Source organism: Astatotilapia calliptera, chromosome 12 (assembly GCF_964374335.1).
Source record: "Astatotilapia calliptera chromosome 12, fAstCal68.1, whole genome shotgun sequence".
Lineage (NCBI taxonomy): Eukaryota > Metazoa > Chordata > Actinopteri > Cichliformes > Cichlidae > Astatotilapia > Astatotilapia calliptera.
Genome location: NC_137433.1, coordinates 16,106,796 through 16,125,165, shown reverse-complemented (window position 1 = coordinate 16,125,165; position 18,370 = coordinate 16,106,796). Strand labels below are relative to the sequence as shown.

The window sequence follows — 18,370 nt, the reverse complement described above, 5'->3', positions numbered from 1 at the left end:
GGCAGTATTACACCATATTTAGAAAAAAAATCAATTACGAGATTAAAGTCGTTAATATTGAGTTAATTACGTGAATAGGGTTAAAAAAACTCAATTGATTACAGAAAAGATACATTGCTAAAATAGAGCAGTACTAACATTAGCTGGGTGGCCAAGCAAGTGTCTTACACATGAGAATACATCACCAAAAAAAAATTAAATAAACTTTTGCAGAAGTAGTTCTCTTGGTACACAGACTGCTCTGTGAAAACATTTCAAGTTTAATATCAGTTTAACATGCAAATTACCCACAGTTTATCACAACTTACTTAGCTAGGATCTGCCTCGTGTCGAGTCGAAAAATTCGCTGCAGGACCGTGAGTTGAAAGATACATTTACTATGACTCCCAAGATGCATTGCAGTAAAAAACCATCCAATCGCCTTGCTTAAGATCTGTTGACATGTCGCTAAAGGCGCGCTGTAGATAAATATTGCAATTTTTAAAAAAATAAAAGAATAAAATTTGCAATTTGTAATTACATAATTAAACACTGGGCCAGTTTATTTTCGTATTATCGCTGGTTATTATTTTAGAGTAAATAAAGGAATAACGGGTAGCACCAAGCTGTTGTTATCTTCATTTCCATAGCAACGGCGGTTGAGGATTATGGGTAGTGTGCAGTTACGGGATTAGTGCGCCGTCTGCATAAATTGGTCTGATTGGTTGGAGCCGAGCGCATCCAAAACTAACAGGAGTGGTGGATGAATCTATAAATGTGTTTTACGTGTGAAATGAAAGTAATAAACCTAACAAAGGATTATGTACGTTAAATCTGCGCACTTTCAGCTCGTGAATCACTGGAAAACACTGTGTGATGGCCACAACATGAAGCGATTTTATTGTTGAATTATCAGTGATACTTTCATGTGTTTTTGTTGAGAAATGTTGATGTCATTAAAAGAAAGCATTAAATTAGGGGGGGAACCCGTTCGCGGAGAGGGTCCCCGGTTCTCCAGTTAGATTGTGCTTCACGGCGTCATGTTTTGCTGTGACGGGGTTATTATTGGAGTAAATGGATGGCTGGAGCCTCTGCTCGAAGCGTCTCTGATCGCCGCGAGCGGGTTCATATTGGAATGAATTGACAACCCACAGCGTCGCATAAAAATGTGGAAGGGTACCTTTAGCGTCAGCATGAGAAGTTAAGGGACGTGACAAATCGTCAGTATTTTACACGTCGGGAGTGAGAACGGGTTTGGCTAAGATGAATGATTCTAAAAGAAAACAACTAAACAGCAAAAAAGAGCAAAAACATTTCTAAAATTAAGCAATTTCCTATCAAAATTGCTTAATAAACATTTATTTTATTTTATTTTTTATTTTATTAGTATTTTCCTTAAATGTGTTAAATATATATTTTCTCATCTAAATGTCCACTGAGCTGTGAGCCAGCTGTGATCATAATTCATCATCATCATATATGGAAAAAATGAAGTTCCTGAAGTCTCTAAACAAGAAAAGAAAGACACAGATTCTGAGTTTGTCTCATTCAGAGAAGGCCTTCCTTTCTATGATGAACCATCACTTTAGTGTGATCTTTATTAGTTTCAGACCAAAATACATTTCAAAAGGTCTGTGTGTGTGTGTTTTAGTTTTTAACAATATATAGTATTTAAAGGAACACACTCCACTTTTTTTTGGAAATAGGCTCATTCTCCATCTCCCTCTGACTTAACAATGCAGCGTCTTCTTTCTAAATTAATAGGACTTTGGAGCGGGATCTTAAGGGATGGGGCGTGGCCAGGATTTTTGCTCGAGGCGCCATATCAGCTGGCCAAACAAATGCTTGCTGTGTGTGGACACACAGACACGCATACACGTTTACACACACAAACCATCATATAGAAGAGAGATTTCTGAATAGGGATTTTGTTTCTGTTTTTTGTTAAAGAGACATGAAAGACCTCAACTTAAGGTTAAGTGTATAAACTTGAAACATCTTTATGATGCAACCGAAAGAATCATGAATCTGAAAAGCTACATGATTTTTCTGGATTTTATTTTTGTCGACTTATGAAGTTATATATATTGTTTTGTATATTTTTGAAATTTCTTAAGGAGAAGATTGCTGATTGGTCCTAACCAATTACTGTATAAAAGATGAACGACACGACAGCACTTCCTCCCATTGTGCAAAAATGAAGCCAAAATATCCCGCTTGTGGGAGCTGCCATGTTCCACTTTTGGAGCCAGAGTCTGCTCAGTAGTAACTCGTGGTGGAGCGTCTCTGCCCACACACCCGCTGGACGTGACCGTGAACACGCCCCCTTACACTTTTTACATAGCCCAGCTGCTCTGTCTCTCATTCTGCAGGGTATGGGTAAAATTTATCATACAAAACATGCACTCTGTGCAATATAGATTAACGTTACTGCTGAAGATGTGAGGACATCTGATCTCTGAAAAAACAACTGTTAATGAAGCTGGAAAAACACACCCACGTCTTGATCCTTAAAAAAGCATATTAATATATAGTAAAAGCCAATCAGAAGTAAGTAGAAGTAAAAGGCTTCAGCCTACTAATATTAGTCAATAAAATACATTCTCTGCGTCAAAAGTGATGAGATAATATTGAAAATAATACTTTGATCTCTTAAAATAAATTAAATCATAACTTATTACTAAAACTGATTATGTTGTTCTCCACCTTTTGCTTAACCAGACCAGAGTCTTGTACTGCAGGATTAATCTGAGTGTACCAGTCCTGGACCGTTTTTTTAACCAGGAGGATCCCAGGCTTGATTTTCGGCTAAGCAGGGAGTCTATGGCAGTGTTGCTAAATCTCCTGGATGCCACAATTGAGACCCTGATGTTTCTTTTCTGGTTGGCAAGAGGAGCATCCTACAGGTGGTCTCAAGAGTGTTCGGGATGCCTCATTCTACTGTTCACTACATTGTTGATAGACTCACAGAGGGGGTGGTGGCCATTCGCCACTAGATCATGTTGCTCCCAAAGACCCTCAAGGAGCTGGAGGTATTGTCCTGTGGGTTTGCATGGCTGGCACGCCATAGAGACTTTCTGAGAGCCGTTGGTGCAATCGACAGCTGCCACATCTGCATCAAGTCTCCAAGCAGCCCTGATGGTCAGTGCTACAGAAACAGGAAACTGATCCCATCAGTCATCTTCCAGGCAGTTTGTGACCATCGGGGCCGCTTCATCAACACGTATGTGGGCTGGCCTGGGTCGGCAATACAGTCTGTTCTTACCTGAACTCCTGCTTTGATTTTTCACTTAATATCTCCATAATCAGTAAATACCTGATTGTAGAGACATCTTTAATCAAACATGGTCTCGACAGGTTCCCTTTCATCACAGTCCATTTAATATCACTCTTGTTTACAGTAAGTTCCATAAAAACACATACAGTTAAATAACAGAAAAGCGCTTATTATGGCATATTACAGATTATTTATACTGGCACAGTTGAATTTTGTATTTTTTTAAAAATTCAACATTGCTTTACAATTTACAATAACAATGAAAAATAAACCATACAGCACATTTTGTGTTTAAGTGTTTAAGTCACACAATGACTTAAAAATTACAAAAATACATTTTGTTTATAAAACAAAAAGAGATGTACTATTTCAATTATTTCAATTTAGAAATATTTCAGTTCAGTGTCATCAACCTTTTAGTAAAGTTTCTTTCTTCCTCTTCTTCTTCTTCTGGTTGTTCCCTTCCAGGGTCGGCACAGTGGATCATCCTATCATCCTTTTCTGTCTTGCTTTCTTCCTCCTGTCTAACAGCTCCATCTTCAACATCCTTTGGCCAGTTTATTCACCATCACTCTTCTGCATAAGTACAAACCATCTTAGCCTTGCTTTTTTAACTTTGTCTCCAAACCACTCAATCTGAGCTGTCCTCTAAATGTACTCATTTCTAGTCCTATCCCGTATGGTCACTAACGGAGACATTCTTAGCATCTTCAATACTGCCAACACTTGGCCTCCTGTCTGTTTGTCTGTGCCACCATCTCCACATCAGCAGACCTTCACTAGCATCTTGTAAACGTTCCTTTTCACTCTTGCTGCTATTCTTCTGTCACAATTCCATGCTGTTGTCTCAAAGATCAGCTGACCTCTATAAACCACCGCTCCCCCACTGATGGAGCGCTGATCGTGTGTCGACACAGCGGACAGGTGCCAAACTGCTCACAGACTCTGAAGTTGCAGTCTTTACATAAACATCGGTGGCCACAAGGCAGTGTGATTCTGGCCTCTTTCGCCATGCACACCACACAGACGTTATCTGTTGTAAAAAGAGAGAGATCCCAATTACATATGTGACATCAGGAAATGAGACCACACTATCACAGCTGATTTCACTTTTATCTTCTCTGGTCAGAAATGTGCAACTGAAAACAGCCAAAAATGTTTGAAATGACTCTTTACCTTCTGGCATTTTTGTGTCAAGACAGGAGATGCAGTCCTCACGTCTGAAGTCTGAAACATCAGGAACTGAACGAAAGTGACTGTCAGGATCAGGTGAGGCGAGCGGTTCAGGTGCAGGACAGGATCTTCTACGGTAAAGCAGCTTTTTGTTTTTCTTGGAGTCTTCAGCAAAGAGAAAGGAGTATTTGAATAGTCATTCAGTCTATGAATCAGACAACATTTATAACTCTCAGAGCATGTGAATTGCTCTGCATTCACAGAACAGGAAAAACATTCTGTAGGTCAAATATAACCGTGGTTCTAGTGAACTTACCCAGCAGCAAAATGGAGCGCGTCTGCCCGTAGATGTCTATCATGGCCCACAGCGGCTGTTTAGTGTCCACTCCTGGTAGTCGCTCGTACTCCTCGTTGTTGACACCTATGTATATGCTGCCATGAGAAGAAACCCAAAACTCCAGCTCTGAACCTGCTTGGCAGACAGATTCATCCAATGGAACAGCCCAGTGTCCGGACTTGTCAGTGAGGTTGGGGATGGACATGCTGGGCAGAGGCAGAGATCTGGTTGAGGGTGGCACAGTGGTAAAGCCCACACGCAGAGCCCCATCCCAGATGGATGAATCCTTCTCTATTCTCAGACAAATCTTCTCCTGGATCTTCACTGGACGGTTGCTGAACACCAGCCCATTCTTGAAGGTGTTATCAGTCTTCTCTGCGAGTCGACCTCCATGACTCAAGCGGACCTTTTCTCCCACAGCCTGACTGTCGAAGGACAGAGGACTGACACAGCGTGAGCTGCATCTGTGTGACACCTCTGACTTGCCAACTACACAGAATTAAATAAAACTTATTAGTGGTGATATAAAAATATTTCTTTGCATGTGATCAGATGCTTAAATATCATGCATACATTTAATGGTTTAATGGAAAATTAGTAGTCTGACTTACTATTAATAAAAGATAACTGAAAATAATGTGACAAGGTTTTCTGTCATGAGCTTATTTTACACCTTTAAGATGTTTCTGAAAAAGATTTTAGTGCAATAATAAAAGCTAATAAACTTGTAAACAAGTCGTAATAAAATTTGCAAACTCCTGTGCTTTCACTTTTGAGAATGATGTGACACTTTGGACTTCATCCTGATCATTAAATAAAGTGAACTAAGTTGCATTCAATGTCCACTAGGTGGCCTGTGATTATTCATTGTTTATGTCTCACACAGTTATTGTGTTTGCACTTTATCTTTGGCAATAAGCATTTCCTCTAAAATATAAACTTTATCTTTAAAGATTTTTGCATTTAATTCACAGCTTATAATTAAGATTTTTTTTTGCAGTCGTTTGCTAATCCTTACAGTACTTTGCCATTTTTCATATATTCTTTATTGTTTTCATTCAGTTTTCATGGATTTATTTCAATAGATAACAGCAGATTTTACATTCTTCAAAATTGCAAGTGAAAAACATCTGTTTCTCATATTTATGCACTATAATTTCCAAAGTCAATTATGTTGCTTGTTTTCATATAATATAAATAACTGTTTAGTCTAGTAACAATATAGAAACAGCTGACATTTGTTGATTTGGGTATAATAGTTCTTGATTTACCAAACTGATATATAAAGCAGCTCTGTAACTTACATTTAAAAATCCTCATAGAGCGTGACCATGGCATTTTGAAGTTGTAAATAATACTTGTCAGCTGAGTCCTGATGGATGATAGTGTGTGTGCTCCTTTATAGTTTCCACATGTGGGTTGAAAACACAAACACTCCCAGCATAACCAGGAAAGGAAAAGAGGAGGGGCTGGGGAAGTTACTGTACTTTCCGATGATGTCATTAACCTCCATTCACAGTTCAATGTCTGAGCTGAGTGAGGACATCAGGACACTCACAGTAACAGTCTTATTGAGCTTTAATCTTCTGTGCACAGATTCTATACTATAGTATAGAATCTGTGCACAGAAGCCTAACAATAGTACATATATGTACTATTGTTAGGCTTTGTTTATACATGTGAAATATCAGCCCAAAATGCTTTTTTTTTTTTTTTTTTACACTTGTCAGGAATTAAATCCAAACCAACCTGCATGCTTCAAAATAGCCAGACAGTCTTCCAGGGACATAATAAAGACTTTCTGTTTGAATAACAAAACAAAGAAAAAACAAAAGAACTGGATGATGATGGTGCTAATTAAAAATATTGCTGTTTTTTGGTTTGCTTTGGAGTATCTTTGTCAGTCTTCTACTTTGGTTTTAGTTTTTATTTTGATGGATATTTTACGGCTATAAAACCGAAACACATTGAACTGTAGAAGAGTGATGCACTTTTCATGCACAATCTAGATAGATATTAGAACATTAACAGTAGTGTAATAGTTAATGACGCTGAAGGTTTAGGAGATGGCTTCTTTGTTGTTTTGCTGTCAGTTTAATCTTTGTTAACCTGACCTTTTCTGGGAGTGACTTTTATCGGTTGTAAATCTCTGCATCTATCTGCATTTTTGAGAACTTTGTTACACTCGTTCATGCATTAGGAAATCCTTTACACATTAACAAAGGAAAAACAGCGCAGCTTTTTTTTATACTATAAAGTGACTCAGATAAAGCTTTTAAGTTAACCTGTACACAAGTCATAATGAAAGTACCAAACTCTTGCTTTTACTTTTGCAGACCAGGTTAAAGTTTGGCCTTAGTCAGATGAGTTACCGACAGAAACAGTTCACTAGATGAGCTTTGATTTAAAATTCAGGGTTAGTTTTCTTTCTTTTGTCATTGCTGCAGTGGGTGGGATGAAAAAAATTTTTATGTTTAGATTTCTGTTGATGTAAGTTCAATGTGCTGCAGTAAACATCAGCTGAGTGAAAACAGGACAACCATGGCAAAAAGCATAAACATAATCATAAACTTAAGGAGAAGAAGTGAATTTGGAAAGAGTTTATGACCATAAGGCAGGATTGTCCAACTCCAGGCCTCGAGGGCCGGTGTCCTGCAGGTCTTAGACGTGTCCTTGATCCACAACACAGCTGATTTAAATGGCTAAATGACCTCCTCAACAGTTAATGAACTCATCATTTGATTTAGGTGTGTGGACATAAGGTGATATCTAAAACCTGCAGGACAACGGCCCCCGAGGCCTGGAAGGTTGGACACTCTGGCTGTAAGGCTTTTGTCATATATAATCCAAAATGAGAAGAACAACACAAGAAACAAAAAACCTTTAGGATCTGAAAAATGTCCAATAAATGAATCACACCTCTTTATAAATACAAATAGTTACTCACAGAACAAGACTAAGTTTAAAACCTGCTGATTTGTTGTTGCATGTTGTTTGTTCACTGAACTCTAAGTTAAAGAATACGTTTTTTTATACAAATATGGGGTAACATTGCATACTAAAGAAAAGGTGCTACACCTATCAGGAAGATCAAACCACGAGAGCCGAATACAAAAGTTAGCCTTGATCTTCATTAATTTTCATGTCACAGCCAATCAGTCTTCCAGCTCTTTAATAAACTATTTGAAATAACGAACAAACAAACAATAGGAAAGCTCCGTGGGGCTGAGGATGGAAATTTGGGCCTTCAAAATCAAACTACAAACTATTTTTGTTTTATTTTGACCACCAGTGTTATTAATTTGTCACAGTCTGACAATAGAGAATAAGGTTTTTAATTTCACTGAGATTTTACTGTCATGGTTCTGGGTCCTTTTAGGCCAGCATTTTGTGTTTTCTTGTATTCCTGTGGTAGTTTGTATTATTAGATTATGTTCTGGTTCATTAGTGGTCTTTAGTTTTCCATTGTGAGTTATATTCCCTGTTTAGTATTTTCCCCTTGTGTCTGTGATGTCTCTCTCTGTGTCTGCGTTGTCTTGTGTCTTGTTTCCTCCTCGTGTTTCATTCTGTTTTCACCTGCCTGCCATGTTTATCCATGTTTCCCCAGTCAGTCACGTCTCTGTGTCTGTCTGCACCTCTGTGCGTGTGTTCCCATTGCTTCCTGTTTTATTTTGGTAGTTTCCTATCTGTGTGCGCCATGTTTTGCTTTGCTTCTGCTATTGTGAAGGTACCTTGTCTGATCTGTTATATTTAGCTTTATTTTCTTCTGTCCACCGTCACGGTCTCCCTCAGTCCACACTGTGTGTTCTGTCTGCTAAAACTGCTAGTTTATTTTGTATCTTCAGTTAAGTTAGTTTTTCCTTGTTCAGCAATAAAGCTGTTTTTTGAGTTTATGTTTCACATCCTGGAGTCTGCATTAATGCACCCAAATGCATTTGGGTCCTCCCTTCCTGCCTGCTGCATGCAGTTTATGACATTTACAACTGCAAACAATACAACAATGTAAATAAATAATAATAAAACTAAATGGACTGAATTGGACGTTTGAAGAAGCATCAAACATCTTTTTTTTGGTAACTGTTAGGTTTTGTATTGTTGATTGTCATTTATGCTTAGAAATATTCAACCATATATGCTTAGAGGTGTATAATCAATTGTGTAGTGATAGGATGTGTGATCTTTAGCAGGCTGCAAAGGCTTGGTGTGCATTCCTGGAATTTTTTGGTAGGATAAACGTGGCTATATCTGTTTTAGTCTAAGTGCTTTTTTACATATAGATGAACTGTTGGATTTTCCAGACCAGCAGGTTTAGGGAAGTTGTTTATGGGGCCACACACACACACACACAGACACACACACAGACACACACGCAGGCAAGGTACTCTTTGTTTGTATGAAGACGTCATATGTTAATGAACCTATGCATATTCATTTAACCTCAATAAAAGACCAGTGTTACGGGGGAGCGGACGAGAGCAACTGGGGTCAAGCGAAGGAACGGCGTTTGTCCGGTTCTCTCCCATGCACGAGAAACATGAAGAACTTTGCCTACTTCGTGTCTTGCTTGCTGTGTAATTATATTGTCTTCCAGCGAATAGGTTCAAGCTACAAACCTATCAGTAACCCAAACCTGAATTGATGATTTGTACCAGTACAGTTTACTTTAGTTACACATTAACAATAGAAACTGCTTAGGGTTGTTTTTTTTTTTTAATATAAATGATAAAGTCTTTCAGATAAAGCTTTCAATATAATAATAATAATGGATACTTTATTGATCCCCATGGGGAAATTACTTGTTTTTTCTCTGCATTTGACCCATTCACTCAGTGAAGCAGTGGGCAGCCCACTAAGCAGGCGCCCGGGGAGCAGTGTGTAGGGACGGTACCTTGCTCAGGGGTACCTCAGGGTAGCCGTTAAGTGGATTCGAACCGCCGACCTTCCGATCATGGGGCGACCACTTTACCTACTGAGCTATCCCTGCCCCACAGACAAGTATAAGACAATATAACAAGACAATATAACTATAGATGTAGATAAAGTTTTAAACAAATCATATTGAAACTCTTCTTTTACTTTTGAGGACTATGTGAAGGTTCAACCACATTCTACCATTAATATTTAACTGCTGCACACTTGCATCTGCTGCAGGTTTTCTATCAGAGGAGTTTCAGTCTTCTGCAAGCATCTGTTTTCTTTTCTTTAGCATGATCCATTTAATAATAGTGTTATTTGCAGTAAGTTTCATAATATTAAGAGCAACAAATTACACTTTACTAATGTTGCCATAGTTTAACCATCAGAGAATTTGACAATTGTTCAACATAGTAATTTCACAGAAAGTTGCTTTAAACGGAACACATTTTGCACTCAATGTTTTAAGTCATACACTTTTAATGTTAATCAGACAAAAAAAAAGGTTGAGTATATTTTAATCATATAGAAATACAGTTCAGTAAATTTACATCAACTTCTGATCTCAAAGACTGCAGATTTACATGTTTAACAAACAGAAAACAACTCATATACAAAGTTTTACATCAGGTTCTGTTCACTGTGTTTGTGTGTTAGTCACTCAGCAGTTTTTATTTGGTGATAATTCCTGGCTGATGTCTTGGGGGTTAGATGGTCCCTGAAATAGTTATATGTTAGTGACCAATAAAAATTGAACCAATGTGAAGCAACGCAAACCCCGGGGTGTAGAGCTTCTGAGTACACACAGCAGTCCTGAACCCCTCCTCCTGCTGTTGGGTACCCTTTCATCCTTTGTTCTTTCTTGGTGAGTCTTAAGTTTTTATTTTATTCTTTCAACTGTACAAATGTCATATTACCCCAATCATTATATGTTTATCAATATTTTCCCCCAATCAGTTTTTAATCATACATGTTTCTTTTGTTTAATCTTAAACTTGGTTACACAACTTTCTGGCACCATAACTTTTCGAGTGCCAGTCCTGGCATCCATCATTTATAATTGGGTCACTTTGTCAGTTTAATGGCCAAAGTGAGTTCGAAGGTTTGCAAAAAGGCAGATAACAGTTAATCATTTTGGCAATTTTGTCGGGTTCGCTTGTCAGAAGTACACGACTATCCATGATAAGAAAGGGTACTTTTCACCTATGGTGGCTGAGGCAAGAAAACAGAATCCTAGGTGCATCCTAGGCAGGGCCAGGTTTGTTTACCATATAGGCTGTGGAAGGGCTGGATACAGAATGAAGACGAGCAGAGAGTCCCAGGTGCCAAGTTGAAATAACTCTATGTTTGGACTTGTCACCATTGGCCATAACACAATCAATCCTAATTATTACATTTTCAAACAGCATTGATCAACATGTGTTCATACAAGAAGTGGCACAAACTTCATTAATATAACTATAGATAATATTTGACCTAAATATGTGGGTCTTGTGATTTGAACATGTATGTTAGAGGATTATCATAATGATTACATTATATAAAACACTCCAGTGTAGGTATATATAGTATATTTGCGAGTATATGTCCAGTGTATACAGGTATATATGTCAAATATCATAAAAAATCCACAACAAAACTCTCTAGATCAATGTCCACTAGGTGGCTTGTGATGACTCATTGTTTAGGTGTGACTCTCACACAATATGTGTGCACTTTATCTTATAGGAAGCTGAGCATTTCCTCTAAAACATAAACTTTATCGTGGCGGTCATTCGCTAATCCTTAAAGTACTTTCTCTGTTTTATTTATTTTATTTTATTTATCATCAGTGATGTTTTACTTAATAACAACAGATCACTCTGAAATTCTTAAGAAAATTGAACCTTTGAGAGAAAATACAGCTGTCTCATAATGATATGCTATAAATTCCTTAAAAATAATCAATATTCTTGTCTACATGTACAAAATCTAAATTACTGTTTATTCTTGTAAAAAGACTGAAAAAGCTGTTTTGTGTTGATTTTAGCATAATAAATGATTTACCAGACTGATAGATAAAGCAGTATTTTAACTTATATATCAAGTTCTCTGTTAAGATTTACCAGAGCTCTTCTCCTTAGTTTGCGTTGCCATCTTAAAGACGTAACTAATACTTGTTGAATGAGTTCCACGTTTGAGTGTGACATGGGAACTGCTGGGTGCTTGAAGACATGGAGTGCATATGGTTTGAAAACACAAACACTTCCAGAATCGCAGGAAAAATGAAAGGGCAGGGACGGAGGAACGAACCCAATGTAGGAGATTTCCCAGAATTATTTTGAGAGTTTGGTTGTGACCAGTTTCCTTATTTACTGTGTAACCCCTGTTTCTTTGAGAGCAGACAAACAATTTTGATAATTAAAGTAGATTAATGCACGTAATCCTTTTTTTTTTTTTTTGTGGGGGGGGTTATTAACTGGCATTTTAATCTTATAGTGCCACGTGGCCTTATTGAAAGAATTTAGTTTTATCTGTTGTAGATCTAAAGTGTTCTGCATGTTTACATCTCTGAGAACATCATGTAACGTTGGAAACCATCAGGACAATCACGGTTAATTTTTTTTTCATCTGAGAATAAAACTTTCTTCCACTTTTCAGTGTTCTGTGGCATTCAAGGAAACAAGGCCTTTGAAGCCCCTTTTTTTTTGAAGCCCTTGAGTATGCCGCTTGATGGTTATGGGGCTGCAGTTCGCACCAGTAAAAGCCTTAATTTGGATCGTCCAATGTCTTAAAGGACAGCCAATTGGTTCGTGCTGGTGAAATTATTTTGCTGGTTTAACTTTTTTGTTCCATAACAAATGGAGATTAAAGTGATAGAGCCCCTCTGTCCACTATTGAAAAGTCACTGATTTATAGCTGACTGGGAGATGATATCTAAAAATCATGCATGTATGGTTGACTGGGAGACAATCCTGTATTAGTCAACATTAAATGTTGTCCTTTGAGATTTAAACATAAGACTGGGAATAATATTAAACTAAAGATTTAAACCTTTAGTTCCAATTTGTTCTTTTCATTTAACAACACCACCCAGAGTCAAAATTATCATCAACAGACACATTCATCCTGGGGAAAAATGAGTGAGGGAGACCATCAGAGTTAAGCTGGGTTTGCTGGCTGCAGAGGTTTCATCAAACATGTCCTGTTTTAAGTGTTCTGTTACTCACTGAAGCACCCATCTTGTCAGAAAGATCAGAGAGATTGAAGCTCATTGCAAGGATCAAGCAGGACTCAGAATCTTCACCAGCAGCTCCCTCAGAGGGAAATCTTCAGACCTCCACCGTAGAAGATGGACAAACCCAGCACTTTATGAACAGTGTGATAGTGACCTTTGCTTTGTATATGTTAGACAAACTTACAAGTTTAGACCTGAAGCATTCAGCATCTTTATATCTCTGGCAGATTTCTCTTGCACTTGTTTATACATTACAAGTTACTTTAGTTACACATTAACAATAGAAAAAAAGGCATAGGGTTGTTTTTTAATATAAATGATAACGTCTTTCAGATAAATATTTCAATATAACTATAAATGTAGATAAAGTTGTAAACAAGTCATATTGAAACCCGCAAACTCTGCTTTCACTTTTGAGAACCACGTGAAGGTTTGACCTTCATCTACGATTAATATTTAACTCATACACATTACAACAGAGTGAATCTTTTATTTTTAAATAGTCAGCAGTTTTTATTTGGTGATGATTCCTGGCTGATGTCTTGGAGCTTAGATGATCCCTGAAATAGTTATATATTAGTGATCCTGATACATGCTCAGTCATCCAGCTAAGAAAATCCCAAAAGGTTGATTCTGTTCATATAGACGTAACGTTTTCAGTGGGAGAAACGTTTCGTCACTATGTCCAGATGAAGAGAATCAACCTTTTGGGATATTAGTGAATACATACACATTTGATAAAACAATGTAATTAAATGCAGTTCTAACTCTAAAACATTTTTTGCACATTGCATAAACTTAAATTGTCACAATATATTCAAAGTTCTCTTCATGTTAACAATATAAAATCAGAGAACAAAATTCAGAAACATGTGACAAAGTTTTCTGATTGGAGATCACTTGTGCTTCTTTTGCACCATAAAGCTGTTGAAGTTTGATTAACCACTTATATACTATTTCTTTACCTGTAGTAACAAAGACACCAGTAAACCCGGATAAACTTGTAAAAAAGTCATAATATAATCAGCAAACTTATATGCTTCCACCTTTGAGAAACATGTGAAGCTTTGCACTTCATCCTTATCAGTTGAAGCAAACTCTCAAGGTCAATGTCCACTAGGTGGCTTGTGATGACTCATTGTTTAGGTGTGACTCTCACACAATTACTACGTGTGCACTTTATCTTATAGGAAGCTGAGCATTTCCTCTAAAACATAAACGTTATCATGGCAGTCATTCTCTAATCCTTAAAGTACTTTCTCTGTTTTATTTATTTTATTTTATTTATCATCAGTGATGTTTTACTTAATAATAACAGATCACTCTGAAATTCTTAAGCCCTGTAGGAGTGTCCCCCCAAGAGGGACATGGACACTCTAATGATCCTCTACCTAATCACACGAGCCAAGGTGTGAAAACAGGTGTATGTCAAAATCAGCTGAGGTTTCGGGTGAGCTCATTGTGAAACCTAGCCCTACCTTGTATGTAAGTACAGGGTACTTCCACCTTGTTGCCTGCAAATTGCATGCCAATACAGGGTACTTACAGAGTACTTGTTTAATTATTTCTTGCAAAAAGTGATACTTGTTTCTTGCAAATTGCATGTAAGTAAAGGTTACTTGTGTGTGCAATTTGTATGCAAGTGCAGGGTACTTAAAGTGTACTTGTTTCATTGTTTCTGGCAAAAACCTGACTTGTTGGCTGCAAAACACACGTAAGTACAGTGTACTCGTCCCTTACTTGCGTCGTGTTATAAGGTGCTACAGAAATGCCATTGATTTATATAGTTGAAGAAATGTGGCTTTATAGTTGACTGGGAGATTAAAGTGGTAGAGCCCATCTGTCCACTATTGAAAAGTCACTGATTTATAGCTGACTGGGAGATGATATCTAAAAATCATGCATGTATGGTTGACTGGGAGACAATTAGTCAACATTGTCCTTTAATTTAAACATAAGACTGGGAATAATATTAAACTAAAGATTTAAACCTTTAGTTCCAATTTGTTCTTTTCATTTAACCACACCACCAAGAGTCAAAATTATCATCAACAGACACATTCATCCTGGGGGAAAATGAGTGAGGGAGACCATCAGAGTTAAGCTGGGTTTGCTGGCTGCAGAGGTTTGGAGAGACTCTCTCCCTCTCATCAAATGACTTACTTTAGTTACACATTAACAATGGGGAAAAAAAGGCATAGGGTTGTTTTTTAATATAAATGATAACGTCTTTCAGATAAATATTTCAATATAACTATAAATGTAGATAAAGTTGTAAACAAGTCATATTGAAACCACCAAACTCTTCTTTCACTTTTGAGAACCACGTGAAGGTTTGACCTTCATCTACAATTAATATTTAACTCATACTGTCATGATCCTGGGTCCTTTTGACCCAGCGTTTTGTGTTTTCTCTTATTGCGATTTTGGTTCTGTTCTTCCTCTGTTTAGTGTTTATTCGGTTCTGCTCATGTATTCCTGTGTTAAGTCCGCGTTTCTTAGTCTGTGTCCTTGCTTTGTAAGTTCCTGTTTTATTGTGAAGGTCTGTGTCTTATGTCAGTGTGTTCTGGTTACGTTTCCCCTGCCTCGTCAGCTGTGATGTCTTCCAGGTGTGTTCCCCTCCTGTTTCCCTTCTCCTGATTCCTGGTGTGTGTGTTTATAGTGTGTGTTACCTCGTCCTCGTTGCTGGTTCGTCTGTGTTGTTTCCCCTCGATCTCCCTGCGTCTCTCTGTATGTATTTCCCCAGACCTCCCTGCATCTTCGTTTCTGGGTTGTTTTGTTAGTTTTACCCAGTTTAGGTTTCCGGTTTCATGTTCACCCACCATTGCTGTTTGTACCCACTCCTGTAAATAAATACTCACCTGCACCAGAGCTGCCGCCTTTTGGGTCCTTTCTACAACTCCACACGTCTGCCACACCAGACGTGATACATACACATTACAACAGAGTGAATCTTTTATTTTTATGAAACAAGAACAGGTTGAGTATATTTTAATAATATAGAAATGCAGTTCAGTAAATTTACATCAACTTTTCATCTCAAAGACTCTGCAGATTTACAAGTTTAACAAAAAGAAAATAATTCATATACAAAATTTTACATCAGGTGCTATTCATTGTGTTTGTCTGTTATTTTTTTTAATATTAATGACAAAGTATTTCAGATAAAGCATTCAATATAACTATAAATGTAGATAAAGTTGTAAACAAGTCATATTGAAACCCGCAAACTCTGCTTTCACTTTTGAGAACCACATGAAGATTTGACCTTCATCTACGATTAATATTTAACTGCTGCACATTTGCAGCTGCTGCAGATTTTATCATTTTCAGTCTTCTGCAAGTGTCTGTTTTCAGCTACACAATCTTTTTATATTTGAAGGTCACGTATTTCTTTTCTTTACCATTATCGATTTAATAATAGTGCTATTTGCAGTAAGTTTCATAATATTAAGAGCAACAAAATACATTTTATTAATGTTGCCATAGTTTAACCATCAAACACTTTCACAGAAAACTGCTTTAAACAGCACATTTTGCACTCAGTGTTTTAAGTCATACACATTACAATAGAGTGAACCTTTTATTTTTATCAAATCAGTAAATTTACATCAACCTTTGATGTCAAAGACTCTGCACATTTACATGTTTAACAAAAAGAAAATAATTCATATATAAAGCTTTACATCAGGTTCTATTCATTGTGTTTGTCGGTTAGTCAGCCAGCAGTTTTTATTGGGTGATAATTCCTGATGTCTTGGAGTTTAGATGATCCCTGAAATAGTTATATATGAGTATTTATCCTGATACATGCTTAACCATCCGGGTTAGAAAATCCCAAAAGGTTGATTCTGTTCATCTGGACGTAACATTTTCAGTTTCGTCTTGTCCATGTTGTCAAGTTTGCGTTGTCATGTCTGCGTTCCATGCTGTTTCCCGTTTTATTGTGAAAGTCCTGTCCTATGTGCTGTGCGTCTGGTTTTGTTTGCCCTTGTCTCGTTAGGTCTGATTTGTCTCATCTGTGTTCCCACCTGTTCCCCATTTATAGCGTTATTTTTGTGTCACTATTCTGAGTGCACTTAAAAAAATCTTTTGAGCGCACGTAAAAAATAAATAAATAAAATAAAAATGCAGGTGCAAGTGTTGCATTTTGAGGAGAAATTTATTTTGAGCAAAGAAAAGCTGGTGATGGTGAGAATTGGTAAGCACACCACCTCATCACTCATCCTAAACACAGGAACGCCACAGGCTTGTGTGCTTAGCCCCCTCCTTTATTCCCTGTTTACACACGACTGCGTTGCTAAGCATAAGTCCAACACCATTATCAAGTTTTCAGATGACACAACCATCATAGGCCTCATCGCAGACAACGATGAGAGGGCCTATAGAGAAGAGGTGATGGCACTGTACGAGTGGTGCCTGGAAAATAACTTGTCTCTCAACATCAGCAAAACTACAGAAATGATAGCGGACTACCAGAAATGACCAGTCAGCGAACACCAGCCCATCCACATCTTCTTTCTTCTTCAAAGTTTGTTTCTTAGTTGTGTGGATGCTTTAAGCATCCACACTATTGAGTTCCTGTTTCTCTTTATTCTTTATTATTATTGTGTGGATGCTTTAAGCATCCACACTATTGAGTTCCTGTTTCTCTTTATTCTTTATTGTGTGGATGCTTTAAGCATCCACACTATTGAGTTCCTGTTTCTCTTTATTCTTTATTGTGTGGATGCTTTAAGCATCCACACTATTGAGTTCCTGTTTCTCTTTATTCTTTATTGTGTGGATGCTTTAAGCATCCACACTATAGAGTTCCTGTTTCTCTTTATTCTTTATTATTATTATTGTGTGGATGCTTTAAGCATCCACACTATTGAGTTCCTGTTTCTCTTTATTCTTTATTGTGTGGATGCTTTAAGCATCCACACTATTGAGTTCCTGTTTCTCTTTATTCTTTATTATTGTGTGGATGCTTTAAGCATCCACACTATTGAGTTCCTGTTTCTCTTTATTCTTTATTATTGTGTGGATGCTTTAAGCATCCACACTATTGAGTTCCTGTTTCTCTTTATTCTTTATTATTATTCCGGGTGTTTCCGTACACTTTTCGCCGTTAAACTACTTCCACAATTTTCAGCCGATTTTCACCGTTCAAATTTTAAACTATTCAGCTATTTTTGCTAATTCCTGCTATGATTTTTGCTATTTTTAACTATTATACTTTTTAAAATATTCCACTTTTTTCCTTTAATTTGTCCCATTGAAATGAATGGGAAACTTCAGCAATTCTGCTAAAATTTGCTTGTTTTTGAAACTTAACTACTTCCTCATATTTTCACCTAGAACAACCATTCAAACTTTAAAATGTTCACAAATTATTGGGCTATTCAGGTATGATTCAGCTTTTTCAAATCTTTTACTGTTTTACTTTTATGCCTCTTAAAGTTTTGAGTTGCAAAATTGTGATTTTTCA

The 18,370-nt window shown here is 37.2% G+C and overlaps 1 protein-coding gene across 1 annotated transcript; it reads right to left on the bottom strand.

Annotated features, from left to right (window-relative positions):
- Positions 1-3,986: 3,986 nt before the first annotated feature.
- On the bottom strand, positions 3,987-6,200 carry LOC145419422 (E3 ubiquitin-protein ligase NEURL3-like). The gene is made up of 3 exons (XM_080287475.1): positions 6,071-6,200; positions 4,746-5,255; positions 3,987-4,594 (listed from the first exon to the last, which is right to left on the bottom strand). The coding sequence occupies exons 1-3, from the start codon at positions 6,102-6,104 to the stop codon at positions 4,122-4,124; spliced, it is 1,017 nt and encodes a 338-aa protein (XP_080143601.1). The 5' UTR covers positions 6,105-6,200; the 3' UTR covers positions 3,987-4,121.
- Between the last annotated feature and the right edge of the window lie 12,170 nt (positions 6,201-18,370).

Coding starts and splice junctions, on each gene's coding strand:
- LOC145419422 (XM_080287475.1), bottom strand. CDS start 6,104: ATGCCATGGTCACGCTCTATGAGGATTTTTAAAT. Junction 5,256..6,070: donor CTCTATGAGGATTTTTAAAT/GTAAGTTACAGA, acceptor AATTCTGTGTAG/TTGGCAAGTCAGAGGTGTCA. Junction 4,595..4,745: donor GCGCTCCATTTTGCTGCTGG/GTAAGTTCACTA, acceptor TCTTTGCTGAAG/ACTCCAAGAAAAACAAAAAG.